This window comes from Lissotriton helveticus, chromosome 5_1 (genome assembly GCF_964261635.1).
Source record: "Lissotriton helveticus chromosome 5_1, aLisHel1.1, whole genome shotgun sequence".
NCBI lineage: Eukaryota > Metazoa > Chordata > Amphibia > Caudata > Salamandridae > Lissotriton > Lissotriton helveticus.
In genome coordinates, this window is record NC_136065.1 from 1,532,393,380 (window position 1) to 1,532,419,777 (window position 26,398).

Here is a 26,398-nt window from a genome sequence, read left to right on the forward strand (position 1 = left end):
CGTCAGCGATGATACAACGCGGAGCCATCACTAACAAAAACTGTGAGAATACTGGACCAGTGTGCGAAAAAACCCTGCTAAACAGAAGGGAGAGAAACAATGGTGAGGAACAGAACCATCCAGAATAGAGCCAGGTACGGGGGCACCAAGATCTGGAATGAAAGAACAGGGCTCGACCTCTTGTGAGGCAGCTGCCTGCTCACAGGACCGAGGGGGAATCAGGGGCAAGCCCGGAGGCCCGCGGTCTCCTGCGACGCCACAGGGAGTCCCGTGGGGATTTGCGGCAAGGCCAGGTGCCGAAGAGGGGAGCCCAGAAAGACCTCACCTCGACGACACCACCATCCTACGACCTGGAGACGAAAGTTCCGGGTCGGAGCCTCCGGCAACTCCACGGAAGACCCCACTCGAGGCTAGGGATCTGCGGACGTCTCAGGAGGTGTGAAGCAAGGGGATGGTTTTGGTGGGTGTCAGTACAGCCCTGATGTGTCACCACCCGTACACGGTGTGACGAAACACGTGTCGGCTTCTGTGCTCTTGTTTGTACTGATTTTTCTTGCAGGTAAATTAAAAACTTTTTCTTCAAAAGACCACTCTGTCGAAGTACATTACTTCTCTTAAAGAACAAATCTCATCCTGGTTTTCACCTGAGAACTACATACCTCTTTCGTGTGCACAGAACACTTGTTACGACGTCTCAAGAGATGGAGGAAGGGCCAAAGAAGCCTGCAGCGCCGCCGCGTAGGCTGTCATTTGGCCCTAGTTGCCTCTACGCTGGGAAACGGCGGGTAGGAAGGCGACAGGCAGGGGCGCATGTTCCGGGGAGAGCAGGCGCCTACCACGAAAAGAGGTCAAGGCCTCGATGATAAACTGAAGGGCCTACCAGCCGCAGATGAAACCGGCGGTTCAATGCTTCCGAGGTAGGGGACGGACGCTGGGATGACACCGACCCGGACAAGCGCCCCAACAGCAACTTCTTCCGGCGCTTCCGCCGTGGCTTAGGCTTAAGGTGCTGGCAGGTGTCGCAGCTCTCTGAGTCGTGGTGCTCACCCAGGCACCACATGCAAATTGGGTGAAGGTCCGTCGCCGATATGATACGCGCACAGGAGGTACACGTCTTGAAGGCTAAAGGCATTCGCACACTGTTCCACTTAACGCCAAAGCGTGTAAAAGAATAGAAGGTCCGAAAACAGGCCAGGACACATCCGGATCCGCTTTGCACGCTGAAAAGAGAAAAAAACGGACGTCGGCAAGGTGGGACTTATGTATCCTCGCTGACAATACGGACGCGGAGGACGTCAGAGCGGAGTCACGTGGTGCTGTCTCCCCGGCATGCAGGGATGATGTGGTAAAAAGTTTTCCGGTACCAGTCTCACGCCTGGGGATAATTCTAAGTTGAAGAATCTGCGGCTAGTAGTCTCTATCAGATAAATCTGTTAGGAGCGACTAGGCATCCTGATTTGAGGTGACTTCACCATGGACGTTAAAGTCACCCAAAAGAACATTTTTGGGGGTAGAAATGACATGCGGGAAATTAATTCCATTAGTTGGAGTGAGAATTCTCGAAGGAGGCCAGGAAGCCGGTAGACAAATGCGCCATTCCAGCTGTATTGTGGGTGCAGGTCAGTTCTAAAAACTAGTACTTCAATTCTGTCATACTTAATTGCTCCAATATTGTTAATGGATTGTTTATAAATTATCGCTATACCCACCCCTACTCTAGTTAATCTATCTAGCCTTAGGATACAATATCTCTATGGAAGTGCCAGTGCTATGGCAGGGGTTGAGCTGGGTTTTAGCCAAGTTTCAGTCAGGAATCCTATATCGGGGGTTTGGAGGTCAAAAGGTCCCAAATTTCCACTGCGTGTTTAGGCAGCGATCTCACGTTGCTAAGAAGGCAGTTCCAGTCTTGGTTTCCCAAATGATTATGAGGCGAGGGATCTGTCATCATATGGGGGCTGTACTGTTTATAACTGTTATCAGATAACATATCACAGGTGGGGTGCTGTGTCAGTTGCAAGCTCTGAAATCTGCAGGACCTGCATGCGAAGGGCCCCTCCAGTGTTGGAAGGGTACAGGGAGTAGCCTTTGCTAGGTGGAAGCATTTATGTAGTCTACTTTGTCTATTCTCGAAGAGTTCCTGGCTAGAGTAGGTAGTATACAGCTTTAGGGCAAGTACCTGCCTCTGGCATAAAATGTGCAGGGTTCCTTGCTCCTGGCAATAAGCGGGCACGGACGGGCGCATACGGGCTTGCCTTAGGCGCATCCGCTGCGCGTCGTGCCTGGCATGCAAATTATATGGGATGCCAGCTGCTAGAGCACAGACCTCCGTTCTTTCCCTTAGGAAGTTCAGATGCACTACTTCCTCCTTCTCGCAATCTCCCTCCACATAATTGGGAAAACCCGTGGTGGACCGTGGAGAAAAGCGGAAGGCTGTACGAGTGCAACTGAAAAAGGTAATTTGAAATTGCCCTTAAAGCATAAAACAATTAGCATACACACCAAATGTTCTCTAAGCAGGAGAAAGCATTCAAGTATTCACAGTTCAGTTGCCTCATTCAAGCCCGTCCACTGCGCGTTGTGCCCGGCATGCAAATCATATAAGGAGGCCAGCTGCTAGAGCGCAGACCTCCGTTCCATCCCCCGGAAGTTCAGATTTACTACTTCCTCCTTCTCGCATTCTCCCTCCACACAATTGGGAAACCCGTGGGGGACTGGGTAGAAAAGCGAAGGCTGTGCAAGTACGAGTACAACTGAAAAAGGTAATTTAAAAGAGCCCGTTAAGATTTACATATTAAAATAAGCATAAAAAGATTAGCATACACAACAAATATTCTCTTAGCAGGAGAAAGCATTCAAGTATTTACTGTTCAATTGCCTGATTCAAGTGTGTACCTAAATTACATTTAATAAATGATAACATTTGATTGGGAACAGGCAGAAATGTCATGTTTGGTCTCAAAAGAATTGTAATTTAAAATGCGCTTTAAGGTAAAGTCGGATTTTAAGTCACAAGTCTGAAAATGGCTCTTTTAGAAAGTTGGCGTTTTGTTGTCCTAACCATTTGGCACCTGCAGTCTGTGTCCAGGGTCATATGACTGTGATTATAATAGCAGTTGGCCTTTGTGTATTCCTCCCAGCCATTGAAAACAATAGAGGCCAATGTGTTGGCAAGGATAGGCTATTCTATCGTGATGTGTGCAGCCAAGCTGTTCCCTGCCCTACTTACATTTCACAAGAACTTCCTCAGCACACTCACAAATATCTTCACACTAGCCTTCTGTCCCCCAGTCGTCTTGCAGCCAGGGCAGAAAGTAAGGAACTTCGAGAACCATCTGTGGGTGGAAACTCTAAAAGTTTTTTCCACTTCAAAGCTGGAACCCGATAGAACAAATAGGACCCTCAGATCCACTTCAGTTCATTCCTGGATCTGGGAAGTACCCCCAGAAGGACTGCCCTGTAGTTCAGAGGACTGCCTTGCTGTTTGAAGCCTGCTCTGTTCTTCAGAGGGCTGCCCTGCTGCTACCAGAGAACTGCCATGCTTCTTGGCGTATGCCTTGTACCCTCGGAAGACTACCCCGCTGCTTGATCCCAGGGCTACCAGAGGGACTCCAATTGATAGTTGTCTGTTCCACAGGGACACAAAAGCTCCAACAACCTTTAACACACACCTGGAACCTGGACCATAACTAAAGGGAGTCCGACCCTTCAAGTGGTTCCCGCCCGAACCTGGACCCTTGAGAGTGGTGCTAAAGCTGCCCAAACACCCAAAAGCCAAAATGTGAGTGTAGGAAGCTGTCTCTCTATATAGTGTACCAACATTATTAGTGTACAGGGGCCTGCTCTGGTAATATCAAGGTGCTCTATTTGTGGTAGTGTGGTCGAGCAGCCTTAGGCTTATCAGAGGGGAGCTTTAGGCATTTGTTATACACACAGAGTCAATAAATGAGGCACCCACTCAATAAGGAAATCAGACACCAATTTAGAAAAATAACGATTTAAAAAAAAAAATTTAATTAAGACACCAAGATCTACGAGATTAGGTAAGTACTTTTCGAGTTAGCGATTTTCAGACACAGAAAATACAGCTGTCAGATTTGAGATATGAGCCTCGAACGCAGTAATGCTATCTAATGGAAGTAACATACACTGCATAGGGGTACTTGCAATTGAGTTACAGGGCTGTTCTTCTGGACTTAAAGTATGTAGAAGCCCAGGACCGTAGCACACCCAACAGTTTTGGTTTACCTGCCCTGGTGTTTCCAGGTGCAGAGGTGCTGGTCATAAGGGTAGCTTCAAACACTACTGCGGAAGTCCATGGAGAAAACCTGTAACAGAACAATGCTGCAACTGGGGACTTGAGGACAAGTCTGTTGGAACTCAAAATGGGGCCTCTGTTCTTGAGGGTCTCTGGAGCAAAGGTGCCCCATCAGTAGGCTTGTACTTGGGCTGTGGGGCTCGGTTGCAGAGATGGTTTGTCTGGCGGGTGGCTTGCGTTGGAGTCGATCTGGCAATGGGGACAAAACAAGACAGCAGGGCCAATCTTAGTGCTGGCCTCAGTGATGGTAATGTCCCACGTCGGTAGGTCGGTCTTCGCGGTGTTTGTGTCTGGACTGGACACTACACAAGCCATGGCTGTGGCAAGGGGTTCTGTACCCTGGGTTTTGGTGCATGGTGGCTCCTGGGGTATATAAACTTGTTGGGAGATGGATCTGGCCTCTTGGATGACAGTGACGATCTCGTGGACAGCTGCTGCTTCGGTGGACCCGGTGGTCAGCAGATTGGTGAACTGGACGTTGCGGTGGGTGCCTGCAGGCTGCAAAGAAGTGGTTCCTCTACTTTAAGGGAGATGCTGGCTGGTTTGCAAACTGCTGGCAGCCCTCCAAGACTTTTGGAGGATGCACAGCTGCAGGACGAGTTAGGTCTTTGAAATTGTCGAGACAGGAGCAGGCAGGCGGGGTTTGGCGCCAAGTCCACAGCTTGTCTTCAGTTCTTGCGTTCTTTGGCTCTTCTTTGTCCATCTTCTTTATTCCTTTTTGTCCTTTTTGTTCTTTATTCATGTGAATCTGCATTCCTGGTGTAAGAGGGCCACCTAAATACTGAATTTAGGGGTGATAAGGGGAGTGAAGGGTAGTAGCCAATGGGCTACTTACCCTTGAAGTCACTACACTCCCTATATGACCACCTCCTGTGGTAGTGGACATAACATTGTCCCAGAGTTCCTAATTCCACCAAGAACAAAATGATGCAACCCTTCTTTCATGGAGCACATCAGGTAGCCCACCTTCGGGGTGTAACTAGCTTGGTGGTGCAACATGCCTACTAGCATAGCTAAATTCCCACCTGTTCTGGTGCCAGATGGGCCTCCGGGCAGAGGGTGGCATTTCCCAGGTCTGGGTGAAGCCAAGGTTGCAAATCAAAGGGCTTTAAATCACTATCGATCCTGCTGGAGGAGGTGGAAACACCTTCCTCCAGAGCAGTCATTGTTTCTGGCCTCGAATAGCGTGGGCTCTTACCTGCAGGATGGTCAGTACCTGTCAGCCAGCACACTAGACAGTGATAGGTTTTTCAGGGGGCACCTATAAGGTACCCTCTATGTGCATTTCATAAATCTTGTACTGGCAACAGCCCAGATTTATTATGACAAGGTGTTTGATACCAAACACCATAGGTTTCAGTGAAGCCATTAATATAGCTGGGAAGCTCTTAATGACCAGTGCCCAGTACATGTACTTAAGGTGGCTTCCCTGTTCCCTTGTACCATCTAGTAATCAAACTAAACAGCACAGGGGCAGAGCTCTGAGAACCGGCAGGAGATCAGGACCTACCTGCTCACCGATCCACTCAAAGGGCAATGCAGGTTGGCCTGACTTGCTTTAGCTTCTGTTACACTCTTTTCTGTAGCTAGAGCCTGCAACCTCATCCCGCTTGAGATTTTGGACTTCGCAAAACAAAAAGCCTACGTCCAAACAAAGGGATCTTCAACTCAACTTTGTCCTGTGGCACCCCGACGGCAATGCCTCCTCCTCAGATAATGTCGGCTGCATTGCCCACTAAACTTTACCTTCTCAGACCTTCTTCTACCCTATTTGTCCTAAGTCCGAAGGTAAGCGGAGGCCGGGCCCAATCCACCCTGTGTATCCAAACCGCACTCCATCGCGGTCGGCCATAGCTTGCAACTTCGATTATACTATATGTGCGTGGTTGGCACTTAGATCTTTTAGGCACTTCTTTTCACTAAAAACCTTAAAAATTCATAACTTTGCTTTTACTGGTTGGATTTTTGTTATTCTGCTGTCAAACTATTGATTAAGTGTTGTAATTAAAGAAGTCCTTGAGCCAGGTATATATAACACGCTGGATTTAATAAAGCTTAGTTCAAAGTTAAGTTTCAAGTAGATAAGTAAAAGATGACAAAGCTCCACCACGAGCAGCCTCCCATTGACCTCTGTTTGATCTGTTCCTGTACTGGGCACTAGTCTCAGCCACACAAGTGGCGCACCATTTTTATCGGCACAAGTGGGGTAACGCTAGGTGGTAGGATTTTTGTGGATTCCCTCAGATTCCGGAAGTTTCCATCACAGAAATGTAAGGAATATGTGTGATTTAAGGCATAGTTTGAGGTTTGTAGGGCACTGTGGTTAGGTAAACCTCATGGTATCCACACAAAGCACACACCCTGGAATCCCCTGGTTATCTAGCTTTTCAAAAATGTCTGTGGTTTGTAGGTTTGCATGGGTGACACCACAGCAAGGCCTCAAATATTGCAGCTACCCAGATTGCTTATCTCTCAATTTAGCGCTTTAAAGCCCTTTCGTGTCATGTCTTGTGGCCCTCCCGCAGGGGACAAGTGGGAACTCCGAGTTGTAGGAAATATGTGGCTTCCTGCAGATTCCAGAACTTTCCATCACAGAAATGTAAGGAAAATGTGTTTTTATTACCACAGTTTGATGTTTGCAATGGCTTCTAGGTAAAATTATGTAGTGAGAGCCAAGCCACGCAAGTCACCCCACCCCCGATTCCCCCAGGTGTCTAGTTTTCAAACATCTGCACTTTTGCTAGGTTTCCCTAGGTGCCGGCTAAGCTAGGGCCCAAAATCCACAGATATCCCCATGCAAAAAATGGGGTTAGTTTTGAGTGGAAAAATGTCATATATCTATGTTGCATTATGGGCCATTTCCTGTAGCAGGATTCAAGGCCTACTCACACAAGTGAGGTACCATTGTTATTGGGAGACTTGGAGGAATGCTAGGTGGAAGCAAGATTGTGGCTCCCTGCCGATTCTAGAACTGTCCATCACAGAAATGTGAGGAAAATGTGTTTTCTTTTAGTCAAATTTTGAGGTTTGCAGAGGATTCTGGGTAACAAAAAAACCTGTTGAGAGCCATGCAAGTCATCCCACCCAGCTTTCCCCTAGAGTATCTAGTTTTCAAAAATGTGAAAGTATGCTAAGTTTCCCTAGCTGCAAGCTGAGCTAGAGCCCAAAATCCAAAGCTAACCTATTAAACTAAAAGAGAGTCTGTTTTGAATGGCACCTTTGATGTATCCGTGTTGCATTTTAGGCTGTTTCCTGTCACGGGTACTAGACCTACCCACACAAGTGAGGTATCATTTGTATTAGCTGACATGTGGGTGCATAGAATAGTAGAACATGTGTTATTGCCATTTATATTTTGCTGCATTTGTGCCTTACACATGTAAGCCAGTGTATAAGAAAGAAGACATTTTAAATAATGCCCTCTACATCATATGCTAGTATGGGTATCTACAAATTCAGAGCTGTACAAATAACCACTGCTTCTAAACTCCATATCTTGTGCCAATTTCAGAAATACATAGGCTTCCTTGATACCCATTTTTCACTTGTTTGTCACAAGTGGCCCTTTTGTCCTACTTATTTTCAATATTTCTTTATTTCAACAGTTTGTTTCTTTGGGAAAGCCCTGAGAGCTCTACACAAACGACCCCTTGCTGAATTTGGAATTTGCTCAGCTTTTCAGAAATCTATAGCTTTTTTGGATCACCTATGATTTCACACTGATTTCCACTACAAACTAGAAGTTGGTTGAGAGCACCAAATGATTGGAAAAATGGGCTAACTCTTTGAAAAATGCCAAAACTCTAGTGAAAATTCTTTTTTTTTTAAATTTAGCACTGCATGTTCCTGAAAGCAGGCAGGGAAGATGGTGATTTCAGCACACCAAACTGTTAGTTGACGCCATTTTTAGGAAAAAAACACCATTTCCCTATTTTCCCCCAAGAAAACTCAACACTTTCCTATATTTTGCCTATTTTCTCAGTCCCTTCCAGGGGAATCCACAAACCCTGGGTACTTTTATAAACCCCAGGATGCTTGAAAAAAGAACACAAATTTGGCATGGATACCTTATGTTGAAAAAAGTTATGGAGCCATAGGCACAAATGACCCCCAACTAGCCAAAAAAGGGCACCGGATTGGAGGACGGGGGGGGGGGGGTCAGGGCAGCAGTTATGGGGTTAATGTCTATAGTGCCCATATATTTGACCTCCTTAAGTGTACGCAAGTGTCCACACAATCATAAGCAAATGGCACAGATTTATTGCTTATCTTACATCAACTTCAGTAATGGATAACTGTAAACTCCCAGCACCTCAGTGATTCCAAGACAGCAATCATCATTTTAGAAGCCGAAGACAGACCAACACTTGCATTTAAAAAAACTGAAAATGTTGGTCTCCAGTTTTCCGATGAAGATAAAGTAAAAACAAAACCAAGGGGGTGATTTTCGACTTTCGGCCATGGATCAGTAAGTGCTTCTTTCAAGTAGATAAACTAATATTTTGCATTACTATCATAGGCCATTTGTCTTTGGTGGTTAGACTACTGCAATTCACTTTGCTGTAGTCTCTTAAAAAACTGATACCTTTAGCTCAAAATGTGGCTGTTACTGTAATCACTGGGCAAAGGAAACAAAACAATGCCTTATTTAGCCCTTGCAGGCCACCTACTGCCCCGCCAAATCAGCCTGCTATTTCTACGGGTCCCCCTTGCACGTGCCCGCTGTACATCTCTCTGCTGTAGTGGTAAAAGGGTGGTAAGGGTAATTTTAGGGTTTAAGGGTGGACAGTGGTAAAGGAAGGTTAGGAGTAGATTAAAAAAAGGCAGTGGTTTGTGAGACAATAAATGTTTATTATATATGTTATAAATATCACACGCGCATCCTATCTGGGGATAAATGGATTTGATTTACTTACAGATCATAAACCGCTTATTTATCTCATGAGTGGTAATGGGACAGTACCTGCTTTGGCCAGGCTGGTGAGATTGTTATCAGAATTACAAAAATACAAATTTGACATAAAATATATCCCTGGATGGAAGAATTACAAGGTGGATTGTTTATCTTGCATGCCAAACGGACTGTGAGATAAACTAAGAACAGGAATGTGTTGTGCCCGTCATTGATGCATCCATTCACTCTTCGGGTGTATCAGTGAAAAAGAATAGATGCAGGAATATGACAAAGACACTGTACTATCTGAAGTCAAAAAACGCACATTAAAAGGGTGACCCGTGTGACATTTGCTTAAAAGTCGGGTCCCTTATGAACAAGTTTCTGCAGAATTATCCTTAGAAAATCGTTTAGTAACTAGGCAGGGCATGTTTATACCACCTGAAAGCTTGGAAGACTGGTGTCACTCATGCAGGGTATCTTGGAATGTCTGGTACAAGGAGTTACTCAGAAAGTACTATTGGTGGCCAGGCATGGCTGGATGTGTGGAGCAGTCTGTGAATAAATATTCAGAGTGTCTTTATTCTGATATGCATTGGAAACTCAACACGCCTAAAACTGGTGAAAATCCACCACCTGAGCGGCCATGGTTCAAGTTGACCATAGATTTTTCTGGACTATTTCAGAGGCTACAACTGTATAGGAAGTATTTAATTGTTCTGATGGATTATGGTTCTAAATGGATTTTTAATGAATTTGCGCCTATGCCCACCACTGAAGCAGTCATTGAATTTTTAGAGAAAGTTTTTGCTACCGAGGAAAGTCCCAAAGAATCTTGTTTCTGACAATTGTAGTTATTTTGTGTCTGAGAACATGTTTAAGTTTTTGCATATACATGGTATCAAGCATGAGAGAACACCCCTTTACTTTCCAACAGCAAATGGTTTAGTGGAAAGATACAATACATTTTTCAAACCGCATTAGCTTCTGATCTTGATGTACGCACATATTTGCGTGAAAGGGTATGGAGCTACCTAAACACACCTCATTCCATCACAGGACTTTCGCTGTCCCTCCTATTAAAAGGAAGCTATGCCAGAACTACTCTTGCCCCATGTTGGGATGATCTTGCTGATCAACATTTTTTGGGGAGAAATGTTTTAAGGATCATTCTAGTGTGGATGAATGTGTCAGAGAAAAATGTGCATGTAAGTACAAAACAACAGAGTCAGTACCTGAAAGGGTTTGAGCTCTGAGCTCTCAAAATTATGAAATAGTGAAATTAGTGTTGGTTAAAAAACCCAAGAAGGCTTTTAAAAATCAGTCAGATTTTTCTGACCCTGAGCAATAAGGGTCACACGTTCTGTGGTTTTACTTAAAAATCGTGGTTGGTGGAATAAAGGAGCTAATGTGAACATCAAACCTTTTCAAAAAGAGCTAATTAAGAAATAGAAACATTGCCTTAGTAATGAAAAAAATAGTTGTGTTGCATGGGATCTGGCTGCTGACAGAACTGTATCCACTTCTGCGGGGGTGACTTCTAATTCCAATGAACCTTCAGAAACTCAGAGTGTCAGATAACAGTGAAGGAATTGGTGAGAGTGGTGTTTCAGTGAGTGACAGAACGTAATCACAAATGCTTCTGATGTACCTTCTTTTTACTCCACAGTTAGCCGTGCTAGAAGAAAAATAGTCTTGCCAGCAAAATATAAAGAATATCTATATTAAGTTATAGTTCTTTTTCCTTCTGTATTTTCTGTTGTTTTATTTGAAGAAAGGGAGATGTCACATTGGTGTTTGTGCTTTTTATGTACTAGGAGTGTATGTAAATAATATATTTCTTTAAGTGTTCAGTTTACTTTTGAATGCTATGTTTTACTGCTCTGTTGCCCTGGTTTCTGCTGCTGTTCATTGAGCATTCCTACCTGGATTGCTCAACTGGACAGCGGCGTTTCCAGTGGCTCTTGCTTGCTCTTCGTGGGCAACTATTCTGGCCGTTGTATTTACTGGAAATCAACTCCTTTGGAATATTTGGCGGTCTTTATGTGCTTGTTCTTCATCCAGAATAGCACACCCACCCACACATTTGGAAAAAAACAAGGAATTACTGTGAAGGAAGGTAAGTAGTGTTTGAATATCATATAATTGACTGAAATCCATAATGTTGCTGCATTACTAGTCAGTGGTGAAGATGAAAATGGAAGAAGTAAAAGTGAGTGAGGCCATAGCTTTTAAAAGTAGACCGAAGGAGGCATGTGTGTTAGTTCCTATTCTGTTGACTTTGCAAATATCAAAAAAGGACACCAATAAACAAACAACAATGTCACAACTGAAAAGTAATGATGACTTAGTACATGTATGAACAATGTTTAGCGCTACTATGCTATGTCGCTTAAACACCAACTGGATTGGTTTTCTCACTACTTTATGCTAAATAGATTGTTAATGATCTTGTCCAACCCGAAATCAATGCTATTTGAGCGTTTTATTAAAAACTGTAATTGGAATGCTGCTATGGCTAACCTTGAACAAATGGAGAGTTACAAATATTTACATTACCAAACTCTTCTCACTGCTAGTTATCTAAACACTTGGGTAGTGCTAGACCAACAGCCAGTCATACAATGGAAGTCTAAAAGGGCTTTGAAATAAATCATGGAAAAGTAGGCACATTTCGATAGTAAAGCATAAACACACATGGTTATTCTGCAATTTCTTTACTTCTCATAAAAAAACTGCAATAGTTGAAATAAACTATAGAAATAGGTACTTAGTTTACTCATGCCTTCTCATGTTATGATCTGAGGGTGTGAAATTACTTTGCAGTTGAAACTGCCAATCACCTTCTGTCCTCCACTTCATTAAATAACTAAAGACACTTCTTATCAAGAGACACCCCCCGTCCCTAGGTAACCTCTTGGCTAGCATAGTTTTGCAGCGTGAATCTTTCTGGATTCACTATGCTGTCCATTATTCCGCCATCTAGTGGTTGGGCACGAAATTGTAGTCTCTTTTTCTCTCTTATTTTTTTCGTGGTCCAGGTGGGAGTCGACATACCACCATTTGGTGTCCTTCGTGACGTCGACGTGCTTCCTCCGGAAGCTCCCACCTTTGGTCACCATCTTCAGAATCTTTTTTCCGCCGTTGGGTCTGGATCGTTGCCGAAGAGTTCCAGAGTTTTGGAAGAGGAATCAAGGAAAATCGCAGAAAATCAAGTTTTCAGCTACACTGGACTACAGTTCTTGTAACCAGGGCAACAAGAAAGGTTTGCGACCAAAACCTCGACGTTCAAGTTTTGCACCAATTGCCACCACAAGTACGCCCTGAAGGATCAACAGCCAGTCTGCAACCTCTGCCTGCTGCTCGTCCACAGAAGCGAAGACTGCAAAGCGTGCTCGGCGTTTACACCCAAGACCCTTGGAGTAAGGGAGAGGCAGAGAAGGGCGAATCACAACATGCAGGGGCAGGGGCCACCTCCATCACTCCGAGACTTGGGTCTCTCCAGTAGAGAAGCGGGCAACATCGCCGAAGGACCGGAGGACTGGATGGTTGTCGAGGTCTATAAGAAGACGTCAAAGGAGGTAAGGGAGTCGTCGACCCCTAAACACTCGAGCGACACTAGAAAGGGTGAAGCTAAAGCCCCGAGCGACACTAATAGAAGTGAAGCTAAGTCCTCGAAGGGAGCACTGCCTCTGAAACACTCGACGAAAGCAACAGCTACAAGGGACAGTCAGCCAAGCGGATCCTTCGAAAAGGACTCCCAATTGGCAAAAGCCCTCTAAAAACAAAGATCGTCGAAGGTTGCCCTCGAAAAGGACACCTCAGCGCCGAGAAAAGAGGGGCCGGCGTCGGCGTCGTCATCGACGATGGCCCAAAAGAGAAGCGCTCCACCACTCGACGCCGAACATGCCGCCGAGATGGAAAGGAAGAAGAGGAGGCTCGATGCCAAAATTGCGAGCATCCTGCAGCGGAAAAAGGACTTTGATGAGAAGATGAGCCAATACACCATCCCGCCGAAACCCGCACTAAAAGCCGAAAGGGACGACAAGGACCCGTAACCACCGAAAATGCCCGAACCAGTCGAGGAACTGGGAGATGAAGACTACTATTTAGAGGGAGAAGGCTACGAAGATCTGCAGTTCTTCTGGGACTCGACGTCCTCGGAGGCACAAGACATGGAATGGCAAGATCTCAACGCCGGAAGAAGGGGTAGATACTTACCCTTCGAGGCCCTCACCGCCAGACGACAGAGGGATCTACAACTTGGTCATACAGAAGGCTGCACAGACTTATGGAGTGAAAATGGAGGAGTAGAAGCCCAAAACATGCTTCCTCCTAGAGACTCGACTGCTTCAACAAACTAGGAGCCAATTCCTGGCCATGCTCCCTAGTGTGCTGGATCAAGGAAGAGAGCCCTTTAAGGAGCCAGCAGTATGCAAAGCTGTGACCCCGGTAACTGAGAAAAAGTTCAAACATTCTTCAAAGGACCCTGCATACATCCAATTGTCAGTGCCAGCCGACTCCATAATTTCAGCTACGGCTAGGAAGAGGGCCAATGTACCCACTAATGCCGGACCACCTCCAGACAAGGAGAGTAGGAGGATGGATCTCACAGGGAGAAAAGTGGAGAGAAATGCGGCAATACATTGGCACATCGCAAACTCTAGCGGCCTGATCAACAGGCACGCATACCAACACTGGGATGAAGTGGGGCAGCTCCTAAAGCATCTACCAGACCAGTACAAACAAAGAGCAGCTCACCTGGTAGAAGAAGGAAAGAACATGGTGAACACATGCCTAAAATCGGCATTGGATGCTGCAGAAACATTGAGCAGGCTAATGATGATAGGAGTGACCGAGAGACGTGTCTCAGAATTTTGGGATTCAAGCCAGAGGTGCAAAGCAACATCTTCAAAACACCTTTTAATGGAGAGCAACTGTTTGGCACGCCAGTTGACAACAATTTGATTCAGCTCAAGAAGGACAACGAAACAGCAAGATCCATGGGAGCGTTGCAGTTCAGAGGAATGAGAAGAGGCACACCCACGAGAAGGCCGGGTGGTAGAGGAGGCAACGAGTCTACCACATCGCACCAAACTTTCTAGCAAGGCTACCAAGGGAACAACCAATGCCAGCAGCAGCAGCAGAACTGGCAGTACCAGCCCCGGGGACAGTACTTTTGAGGGCGAGGAAACGGACGAGGACAAACACAAAGGGGAGGCCAACAGCCCTCAACCAAGTGACTCCACCGTGGAACAGGCCCCCACCCTAGAAACACCTCGGGGTGGGCGGAAAGGCATAAAGAAAAAATGCAGCCAAACGTTCAATGACAAACAGTACCTCGAAAACTCAACACCGGTAGGGGGAAGAATAAGAGACTTCAGCCAGGAAATGAGGAAGGTCACGTCGACAAATGGATACTAAAAATCATACAATACGGATGCTGTAAAGAGTTAGAAAAACAACCTCCAAACAGAAAACCAAGAAGCAAGGCACACTGAGCAAAGGAGCTCTCGCTCTTGCAGCTAGAGGCGAAAGAACTCCTCAGCAAGGAGGCAATAGAGGTGGTACCACAAAACCAAAGGAACAAAGGGGTTTACTCAACCTACTTCCTGGTGCTAAAGGTGGATGAAAACACTAAGACCTAGATCTAAGGTTCCTGAACCAATTCATAAGAACTCAAAGATTCAAGTTGACTTCCCTACAAGAGGTAATACCACAAATACAACAAGGGGACTTCATGGCTACTAAAGATTTAAAAGACGCATACCTAGACATTCCCATCAACCAGAAACACAAGCACCTGCTGAGGTTTGTGATCAACCAAAGCTACTACCAGTTCACAGTACTGGCATTCGGCCTAAAATCTGCACCAAGGGTGTTTACAAAATGCTTAGCAGCTGTCGCAGCACACCTATGAAGGCAAGGAATACATGTATACCCCTATCTCGACGACTGGCTCGTAAAGGCAAGTTCGTACAGCCAATGCAAACTACACATCCAGCAGGTCATACTAACACTGACAAGACTGGTTTCTCGATCCATTGGGAGAAATTGTCAACAGAACCAGAACAAATCAAGATATTCTTAGGGCAGAGATCGACACCATACGGGCCAAAGTGTTCCCCAGCAGGAAGAGACCATTGGCGATACTGAAGGAAACACGTCATTACCGCAAGGGGCAGGTTCTGACAGTGAGGACGGTGAGCAAGCTGATGGGAATGATGGCGTCATGCATTAACCTAGTCCAAAATATTCGACTGCACATGAGGCCATCCCAGGAATGGATACAGCAGCAATGATCACAGGCAACTGGGAGTTGGGAAGATCTAGTGGTTGTCACACACGCCGTGCATCAGGAAATAGAGTGGTGGAACAAACAAAACATATCACAGGGGAAACCATTCACACAACCAACTCCAACAGTGACCATAATGACGGAAGCCTGCCAAATGGGGTGGGGCGCGCACATGAACAAGCTCAAGGTGAGGGGTCTATGGTCGCAAAAGGATGCGGTCAAACACACCAATTACCTGGAACTAAAAACAGTGTTCATAGCCTTAAAAGCATTTCAGAAGGAGCTGTACGGAAGCAGGGTGTTGATTCAAACAGACAACACACCTACCATGTTCTACATCAACAAACAAGGAGGAACACAGACAGTAGCGCTATCAAGGCTAGCACAGGAGATATGCACATGGGCAGTTCCACTGAGGATAGACCTACTAGCGATACATCTCCCAGGGAAGGACAACGTGGAAGCAGACAGACTCAGCAAGCAGACGTCCGCATCCCACAAATGGGAGATCAACCAACAGGAATTACAGAAAGTATTCCGGAAGTGGGGTACACTGCAAATTGACCTATTTGCAACACACCAAAATGCAAAATGCCAACACTTCGCAACCAGACCATCTGTCACAAGGGAATGTGCTATGGATAAGTTGGTCAAAGACATTTGCATAAGCTTTCCCCCAATACCACTGATACACAGGGTACTCAGCAAATACAGGGTCAGCAGCATGTCACGGATACTAGTAGCACCTCAGTGGGCCAGACAGTCATGGTTCTCACAAATAGTGGAGATGGTGCAGGCACCAGCGCACAAATTCCCAAAACGAAGGGACCTGTTAACAATGCAAAATGGAAGGGTGCTACACCCAGAGCCAGAGAGCCTCAAAATACCGGCGAGCACAATGGCAGTGCTCAGGGAGGCAAGAAGGCCTACCACAAGAAAATGCTACGTAGCAAAGAGGAAAAGATTCTAAGAATGGTGCATTAGAGAGAAATTGCAAAGAAAAATCACAAAAGTGTAAACAGTACTAAAATTCTTAACACATCTACTGCAAAGTAAATTCAGCTATACATCCCTAAGAGTACACTTAGCGGCGATTGTGGCTTATACAAGAGGAGAGACGGGGAAAAGGTTCTTCACCTCCCAAGTAGTAAAAAGATTTCTAGGAGGAGCGAAGAGGATCGCACCTCCAAACAGAACACCAGCACCAGCATGGAACCTCAACATAGTGTTGACTAAATTGATGAAGGCACCTTTTGAGCAGATGCACAACGCTACACTGCACATGCTCACGCTAAAGACGGCCTTCTTAGTGGCTATCACATCACTACGAAGAGTGAGTTACAGGCACTAACACTTCAAGAGCCCTACCTGTAGATACACAGTGATAGGATTATAATGAGAACAGACCCACACTTCATGCCAAAGGTGGTGTCTCTGTTCCCCATCGACCAAACAATCCAAATACCTAGTTTTTTCTTAAAACCAACCACAAGCACAGAGAGAGCGCTGCATACACTATACGCCAGGAGGGCTGTGATGCACTATATAGAAAGGACAAAGGAGTGCAGAAAGACAAACCAACTCTTCTTTTCCTTCACAATCAGTTTTTTGGGATAACCAGTTACCAAAAATACCATTGCACGATGGATTGCGCAAACCATACAACTATGCCACAAACAAGCTGGGCAACTGTTACAAGGAGCAGCTCATGCTCACTCAACAAGGAAGAAAGGAGCAACGATTGTGTTTCAGGCCAACACACCAATTCAAGACATTTGCCAAGCTGCAACATGTTCACGAAGCACTACTGTGTGGATGTCCAAATGAACAAAGGAGTGCAAGTGGGACAGAAGGTCTTACAGCACATATTCAGTAACCAGTGCTCCACTTCCACCCAGCCACTACAATAAGGACAAACCGCTAAAAAGTATATGCACAGCATAGTGAATCCAGAAAGATTCACGCTGAAAGTATAGTTTTTTACCTGTCGGTGTAGTTTTGCTGCTTGAAGACTTTCTGGATTCACTAGCGAACCCACCCTCTTCCGCCAGAAAGATGAGACAGGAGGAAAGGAATTAAAGATGAACAAGACTTTAGAAAATAAGAGGAAAAACAAGAATACCTACAAGACAAGAAAAAAAGAATTCGAAGATGGCGACCAAAGGTGGGAGCTTCCGGAGGAAGCATGTCAACGTCACGAAGGACACCAATAGGTGGTATGTCGACGCCCATCTGGGCCACAAAAAAAAAAGAGAAAAAAAGACTACAATTCCGGACTCAACTTATAGATGGCGGAAAAATGCACAGCATAGTGAATCCAGAAAGTATTCAAGCTGCAAAACTACACCGGCAGGTAAGAAACTATACGTTACTTAAAGAGAAACCCAATTTATTTTGTCATTCCTTTTGGCCGTTCTTATTCCTTGCTCCTGGGTTCAAGAAGGCTTTTATATTTGCAAGAGCTGTCAATGAGGATAATTTTACTGTAAGACATTTTAGGATCATCAAAACTCGGAGAGAGTCAGAGAAGCATGATTTTTTTTTAAAATCCCATCTTGATGGTTCTGATATTTAAGCAACTATTGTGGTTCCACTTCAAAACGTTAGTCATGGAAATTAGGAAGGGACAAATGTACTTTCATGGTAGTTCTAGAATTCCTATTTCTTACTCTCTCTTCTTCACATCTCACTGGGAATGCCTAAACCCCAGACAGTATGTGAAAAAACATCTATAAAAATGCTGACATTTATAATTTTGTGCACAAGCACTAGGATAGGATTACCTCATTGAGAGCTAGCTTCAAATGCATCACCAACCATCACAACCCAATCCCCACTTGTTTTTCTGGCATGTATGCTTGGAGCATGGCATATGCATAACAGAGGAATAGCATTTGTGTTATGAATGAAGGAGAGTCAGAACTGTGAGTACCTGTTTTACCACAGTGGCCATTTTACCTCATCTATTTGTTCTGGTCTCCCTCCTTCCTCGTTGGTTAGAAACCGGATTCCACAACCTCACAACTTGTTCAGGCAGGCATAGTGTATATTAGACCAGGCCTAATGCACAATGGTTGCAGAGAACCTCCTGAACAAAAGTTATATATTTGCTGGAAGTTGCCTCCAGTAAGGCATGCTGGATATCTGTCCAATATGTGTCTGCAGTGGGTGCATGCCTCTAGAAAGTCACTCATACTATCTTGGCTTGAGTAAATAAGCATAAAGTCTTTGAAGCATTCCTCATGTCGAAAGCATCCAATATGTATAAGACCATCTACAGGGTAATAGTAGAATATGCCTGTTTGTTGACTGAGGTGAGTCTGCCATAGTTGATGAAAAGGAGAACCGACACCTGAAAGTCTTGCCAAACTTAAAGATTCTCCAAATATCCAGTTTTGGAAGTACTTTATAAGCTGAGGAAGTACAAGGCCTTGATTGAAAAGCTAGAAGATTAATTTCCTGATTAAGATGGAACCACGTTAAAGCCTCCAGAATGTAATAGCCTGTAGCAAAGATGCTCTCTGTCAAAACTTTAATATCTCTAGCTGTTGGAATGTTTTTTGCATTACAAAACAGAGAGTTGAGTTAACTCTTACGGAGGAGTAGGGTCTCTATTCGGAGGGTGTAGATATAGAAGGTCATCAAAGTCTTTCCTTAACTGCTTAAAAATGCCACCTGTTCTGTTTATAGGCAGAGATAACAGATAGACAATGTTTGTAGGAATCAACTAGGATTCCTGTATCTGCTAGATATGTCATTAATATTGGTGCCTGTAAAGGATCGATATTGAGCCCAGCAGTGAAATCAAGGCCTTTTAATCTTTTATTGACGAATAGCAGAGCCTTTCCTAGTCCCACACAACACAGTAATATTTAATTCTGACGAACTTGTCTGTGAATACACTGCTTTGTAAAAAATAAAAGGTGTGAGATTCAACGCTCTCTGGGATATGGAGAGTCATCTTCTTCACCTGAACAAGGTTATCCGCGTGACGCAAGGAGCGTCTAAGAACTTTTTCTTGCTGGAGAGGAAGAGTTGTGGGACCAGTGAAACTGCACTGTCTTACTGGAGCCAGCATCCTCGTGGACCTCTGCAGCGTTCTACACCTCTCTTGGTTCATTAACACCGGTTTTCTTGCAGAATTCCTTTGGAAAGTGGTTAAACCATATTCTGCATGCATTGAGCAGCAGCTTTCCCAGGAGTACACTGGAAATGTTCGTTTCTGTGGAACTCGTTGTTAAAGGTGTCTGCTGTTAGAAAATGGTTAATTATGCCAATTCTAGTCGGTATTTTTGCGTAGATGTTTGTTTTCTTGGGACAACTTGAATAACTGTGTCAAACATCACAGACGTTCGCACTGCCCAGCTGGCTAAATGTAATTATTCAGACGGTCAGGTAGGGCACATCTTAGCATAAAATGCCCCGGTCATAACCTAACAGTATATCTGTCCCTCGGTAAGTGTACCTATGTTGTTCTGATGATGAATATGATTCCATAATAACCTTATTTTGATTTGGTTCCCTACACCAGCAATCAGTGCATTTGGAGGCATTAGCAATGCGATAGAATTCAAATGTTTTATTTAACTTTAAAATCTCCCTTGAACCATACACTTTGCACAACTTTTCATATTGGATCAAGTGTGAATTGCCTTGCAATCTTGAGTATTAATCATTCACAATTAAATGTCAGTGATATAGGCGACTAGAAATTATTTGTTAGCATCATGTTTTATTGTAGGTCATATGCTGATCACTAGCCTGCTCTTTTATTTTAGTGTCGAATATTACAAGCTGCTTATGTCAAGATGTAAGTTTTAGTTTCCAGAATCACCCCTGATCACTTAACTGAAACCCACAATACGTAACAAAAGAGACAGCCTTAGGTTGTTTTATACTGGCCACAGAGCACAAAGCTTAAGTTTGACTCTCTAAAATGAGTTGCGACTGAAAAAGCTGGATTTTGAGGGCTCCAAAAATGAATAGACAACCCCTAACTACATCCACAACGTCTGTAATGCGCCGAGCATGTAAAAATGAATCGACAATAGTTGAATCCTGCTTACTCACCGTTCAGGTCATTTGAGAATGAATCCTTGGTGGGTGAGGGATGGAAACACCCCATTTGGTTTCTGTCCTCAATGTCATACGAAGTTGGAACAATCCAATCGGCTTAAGGATCATAATCTGTGCCTTCCTCAAGATCATGACGAAGAAAGCTGTTCAGCATGTCAGCATTTCAAGTGTAAACATGTTACTTATGAACGGCTTCATTGTAGGTGGGCTTACTATGCTGCCATGGAGATGAAAGTTCAAGCCAACGGTCATTCGAAACATTGATGCCAAGAAATATAAAGTCCTTCAGGTGTAACAAGCCTGGAGGAATATGCACAATGTTCAGATGTCTGAACAGTTAATTGTATTGACACCGATACAAAAGGTCAGGAGTACCAAGACTCCACTGCAGATTAGTAAACCAGCACCATTGAAAGAAGGGTGCGGGTAAAATACTCCATTCTCAAAAAAGGCTTAGCAGACTCTCTCTAAGTCTCGGCTCTGGTCACCTGAAAGTTTAGAAGAGACTCAGAAGGATGTGTACGTTCACAATACTTAGATGGGTCTGATAATGAAAATTCTCTGTGCAGCAGTTTCTACTTGAGGTGATGCCAGTTAGGACATCACCTCAAGTAGAAAATTCGCCATATCATGTAGTAATTCAATTGGCTGTACTACTACATGGTGTCGACTTGGCAATAAAACAAGAGGAGAAAGATGTCCTCATTGAAGCAGTGTCTAAGAGAGAACAGTTTAGTATTTCTCTATGTTAAATCCAGCATACAAGAACGTAGCAGGAACCTTTAGAAACCCAGCCAAAATATGGAAACTCTAGAGTAGATCATAAATATAAAGCTGCACCACAGGATCAGTTTTATATAAGAGTTTATGGTCCTTCTGATTCTATGTCTTTTTCTGCATTACTCAAAAAAGATCCTTTAACCAGGGCGCCACAAAAGGTCCATCCCCAGACAAGATAGCAGATACCCTGATGTGACACCGAAGAAGTGTGTGCCGCAACCTTGAGGAGCATTGCTAACTTTCAGGCACTCCTTAGCCAGTTAGGCCATTTTCAATGCGAAGAAATGGAAGAGCTCCTCCAAAATCTTCTTCGAAGAGAGGTGAGGATATTATTGTTGGGGGGGAAAACATTTTAGGTGTGATCAAACGCTACTTTCTGGATGCAAGAGATAGGGCATGCTTCCTGATTAACACTAAGGGCCCAATTACGACATGAACTGCCGAACCCGTGGTGGCGGTCCACCTGCCATATTACAACTACGGCTGGATGGCCAGAGGACCGCTGCAACTGCCAGGAATCCCTGATCCTACGGCGGTGGCACATCAGTGTGAAGCTCTGATATTCTGGTGGTGCCCCGATGGCACCACCAAGCATATTACAAGTTTCCTCACTGCAACCTTTTTCATTGCGTTAAGCCTGCCATGAAAAGGATAGCAGTGAGGAAATCAGGGACCCCTGTTGCCTCGGTGCAGGGGAGTGCATGCAGCGGGGCACATGTTGTGCATTTCTGTCCATGCAGGAGTGGGCTGCAGCGCTCCTACGGTGGTGCCTTTCTAAGACTCGCCTATGAGCCTTAGAAAGGCACTGACCTGGGACCGCCGCCGCAGGACTGCCCGCCAGGATTACAACTCGTAATCCGGCAGGCGAACTGACTATGAGTTTGGATGTCTTGGAGCGGGGCGCTGGTGTGACGGTCTGCTCCAGGACTGCCAAATTCGTAATCAGGCCTTAAGGCCTTTTTAAGCTGCAACACCTTACTGTTTTGTTGTATTTTTCTGCCCAAACGTACAGCAATACCTTTTAGATTTAACTTTGAAAATATCTCATTTATTTGGCCGGTGTAGTGATGAGGCTCTTGAAATGATTAAGGAGGACTGATAATGCCTAGTCTATGGTCCTTGTTCCTCAACCACATTCATTCCAATGCCACCTGCAAACATGTTGAACTGCACCTGTAGACAGACTTACTGAGTCATTTCAGCAACAAGGACAGCAACAACAAACCTCACAAAACCAGTCCTTTCAGAAATAAGAGTTTTGTGGAGCCCAAGGTTACTGCAAAAGCTTACATTCACAAGTAGCTTCTACTGCTTCCAAACAGTGACCGTTTCTACATTTCCCAATCACAAGACACCTGTTGGGGGGAGGTTGAGAGGATTACCCTCAGGAGGGAATCACATTAACAATAGGCAAATGTGTATTGTCAATGGTACAGTACAGCTACCCCTTCAGATTCGCACACACCCGCACTGACAGCTCCACAAAAGGACAACAATAACAGATGACATTATTATTTCTGAAAGAGATTTGTTAACTCTAAAGTGAGTGATAGAAAAAGTGGCATTACATCAGAGGTTTAGGATGTTTATGTTCTTTCTTATGCAAAAGAAGGATGGCACACGGTATCCCATATGGGATCGGAGGGTCCTGAATTGTTCTAGCTGAGTTGATATATGAGCTGTAGCCATATATTTATGGAACAAATAATCCACCCGCTTGGCAAAAAAACCATAAGTCTTTATGGAAGAATTTAAAAAGAGTAATTTCACCAATATCACCCCAGGTGTCTACTGGAGATTTCAATTTCTGTACAAGACTTTTGGGTTGCCTTTTTTAACAACTGAACTCATGTTCACAATAGGCCTTATTGTGTAAAAGTTGGGTTTTTGATAGCAGTCAGTGCCTGACACAGAGTGAGTGAACTCCAGGCGCTAACAATTGAAGAAACTTTCATTCAGATCCACAAACACAAGTTAGTCTTACTGCACACATCCATGATTTCTTTTGAATCGACTTTTCACCTCAATGAAATTGTTTCCATCTCCTTAAACCACAACTGAGCGAGCCCTGCATTCACAAGGTGTCATACTAGCAGCCATGTACTTTATTGGTTGAACTTATCTTTTGCACAAAACTGTTTGTTTCTTTTCTGCCGACACAGCTGGGCAGCCAGTTTTCAAAGTAGATATACCATGCATGATTGTGTGATTCTTTCAGATATGCTATTCATGTGCACACAGACACTCCGCAAGCTTAATCTGATTGCACAAATGGGGCAACCATGGCTATCCTTGGTGGCATCTTGCTTATGCATATCTGCAAGGTAGCAAAATGGTCAACAACACATACATTCACAATACTTTATTCCATTGACATTCAGGCAAAGTATGAGGCTGAGGAGGCTAAACCACTTTTTAAACATTGTTTTGCTTTCTGTCCACCCTGCCTTAACAGAGTTTAGGTACTGCTATTTAGTCTGGGAACAGCATGTGATCTCAAAATCACATGCTGCAAATGGAAAATGTTTCTTACCTGTAATTAACTGTTTGCAGCTTGTTTTGTTTTAGAATCCCATGTACAACCTGCCTCCCTTTTGAATGTAAAGCAAGGTCGTTGATAGTTTGCATTAGTATGAATTATATACCCTTGACCCACACAAGCAGTCCAGTGCTAGATGGGTGGATAGTGCACAGCATGTGATCTGCAACATAAGAAAGTGCAAACAGTTGGTTGCAGGGAAGTAACATTATCTATCTCCAATAGTTGAAACTGGATTGGTTAAAGTTCACAGCGTGTTTTTTGTTTGGTTTACCATTAGGAATCCAGATATGTATGACAATTAGAAGGAAATAGAACGTGATTATAATTATTTTGTTGTATATCTGAGCCAAATCTGCATATTATAATAACCAATTTTTGTATTTTATTGGTTGATCATTTATTTGTTAGTTATTCATCCTCCAGTTTGTCCTAGCATATTACCAAGCTATAGATCTGGAAGTATCCCATTGCATATGCCAGAGGTTTGCCAGACTACTGAGATTAAAAGTAAAAAGCTTGAATCAGATGAGTCACTCCCACCAACTGTTACACATCTTGACATTTTGACAAAGCTACACTCGCATGCTGTCAAAGAGATTATTCAATGTTGAATTCTCATTGGTTGAGGGAGTTAATGGCATTTGTGATTAATCTTAGTTTCACAAGTATATGATGGTGGATTTAATAGTTTTCCCAGCATGTTCAATCGTTATACATAGCATTTTGAAAAGAGTCAAATAAAAATAAAATGACTGACAGAGAATGTTTCTTGGTGGTTTTCTTGCAGATGAATACCACATACCTCGAAAATTCATTCAAGGTCTCGACAAGGCTGCGAAGCCTGGAAAGAAGAAGTGAGGTGTCCCGGAGGCCAATGAGGAATGAGATAGGAGCACCTTCAGGAAGATAAATTACCAACATGGAACATTTAGAGGATGATCCTGCTGTGCAAATTATCAAAGCTTCAGCATGCTTGGATGAATGAGATAGGAGCACCTTCAGGACGATAAATTCGCACCAGGGAACATTGAGAGGATGATCCTGCTGTGGAAATTCTCAAAGCTGTATAAAATAAAGATATTTAAGAATATGTAATGGCTCCTGATATGTAAGTAACATTCGAAGGAAATGCACAATGAAGCTTTATTAATTTCAAATCTGTTCTTTGAAATTCACTGAATATGCTGTATGAAGAGGACCGCCAAAACACAAAAAGAGCTTTAAAAGAATGACTGCTTCATTGCCTTGTAAACCCCCAAAAGCAAAATTGATCACCATGCATGTGAGCTCTGAACAACTATCAATGAACACCAACATGGCTTCTCAACAAGGTCATGGAATAAACAGCAGAGGAGACGGTCAAGAGGTCATTTGAATGATTCTAGTCACCTGGCAGTGCCTCAGGCTAAGACATGGTGCATCTGTAATGCAGCACTCCCTTCTTTGCTTAGGAGACTGTTTAAAGAATAGTTCAACCTAGTACACATTGCAGTTTTATCTGTGCTTTGATCATTCTCATATTTTTCTTCAAAATGTATTGTGCTGATGAGGAAACCATTTATTAGTAAGAGATTGATTCTAGCCAAGAGCCGACAATGAGGCCCACACAGCTGGAGACAAACTGTCCTTTGCTATGTAAAATAGCTTATTTAAATTTAACTTTTAAACAAAATGTTTCTTTAATGCAGTTCTGTTTACAAGGTGGCAGTCAGCATTTATATTTCCCTTTTTTCTTTAATTTGGTTGAGATTTTAACATTGAAAAAGGCACAGTCAAATATTACGGTTTTAGATAAAATGTGTTTCCTTGAGTAAGTGATAAAATTGATTGATATTAACATTTTAGTGGGGAAAAAAGTGTATTCAGCCAAATATCTGATTTTTGCAGTTTTTTGAAGTAGTAATCACTCTTGAAAGAGGGCGTTCTCCTTTTGAGGCAGAGATTTTCCCTAATGTGGAATGAGTCTCTCGATTCCTGTCCCAGTCAGTAGTTACTTTGTTTTAAACTTTGAAATTCTTTTGTGTGCCCATAAAATACATCTGGGGAACCCAGTCAGTATTTGCATTAGTGTCTCTGTAAATCAAATCACAATTGAAAGTTAAGGAAAGGGATAGTACTGAATATCTCAGCAATATTTGTTATTTTGAGTTTAGTAGGCGCATGCTCAATTCAGTGGTTAGATTTTTTTCTAAAAATGATATACAATATCCCTGATCTTATATACTATACAACATATATTTGTGTTGTTTCAGTAAACAATATAGTTAGGTAAAAATGTCAGTTAAAACGTAACATTTTAAACTTAACAAAATCACTGAAATTCACCAGATACAGTTTACTAAGCTAAACAGGATTTTAACCCATATCATGCCCAGTGTTGTAATCAATGATGTAAGTTGCGGTGTTATCAGTGATGTCATCAATGATGTCATTGAAAATGTCTTGAGTCATGCAGTCTGTGAGGTCATAAGCAGAGCATAGTGTAGGCACAAG

The 26,398-nt window shown here is 43.7% G+C and overlaps 1 protein-coding gene across 2 annotated transcripts in view; it reads left to right on the top strand.

Annotated features, from left to right (window-relative positions):
* EIF2D (eukaryotic translation initiation factor 2D) overlaps positions 1 to 24,995 on the top strand; it is a 260,577-nt gene extending 235,582 nt beyond the window's left edge. For both annotated transcript variants that reach the window (XM_078644570.1, XM_078644569.1), the window contains one exon: positions 24,693 to 24,995. In XM_078644570.1, the coding sequence (XP_078500696.1) occupies positions 24,693 to 24,763 (71 nt within the window). In that variant the 3' untranslated portion in view covers positions 24,764 to 24,995. The remainder of the gene's footprint in view (positions 1 to 24,692) is intronic.
* Positions 24,996 to 26,398: the final 1,403 nt, after the last annotated feature.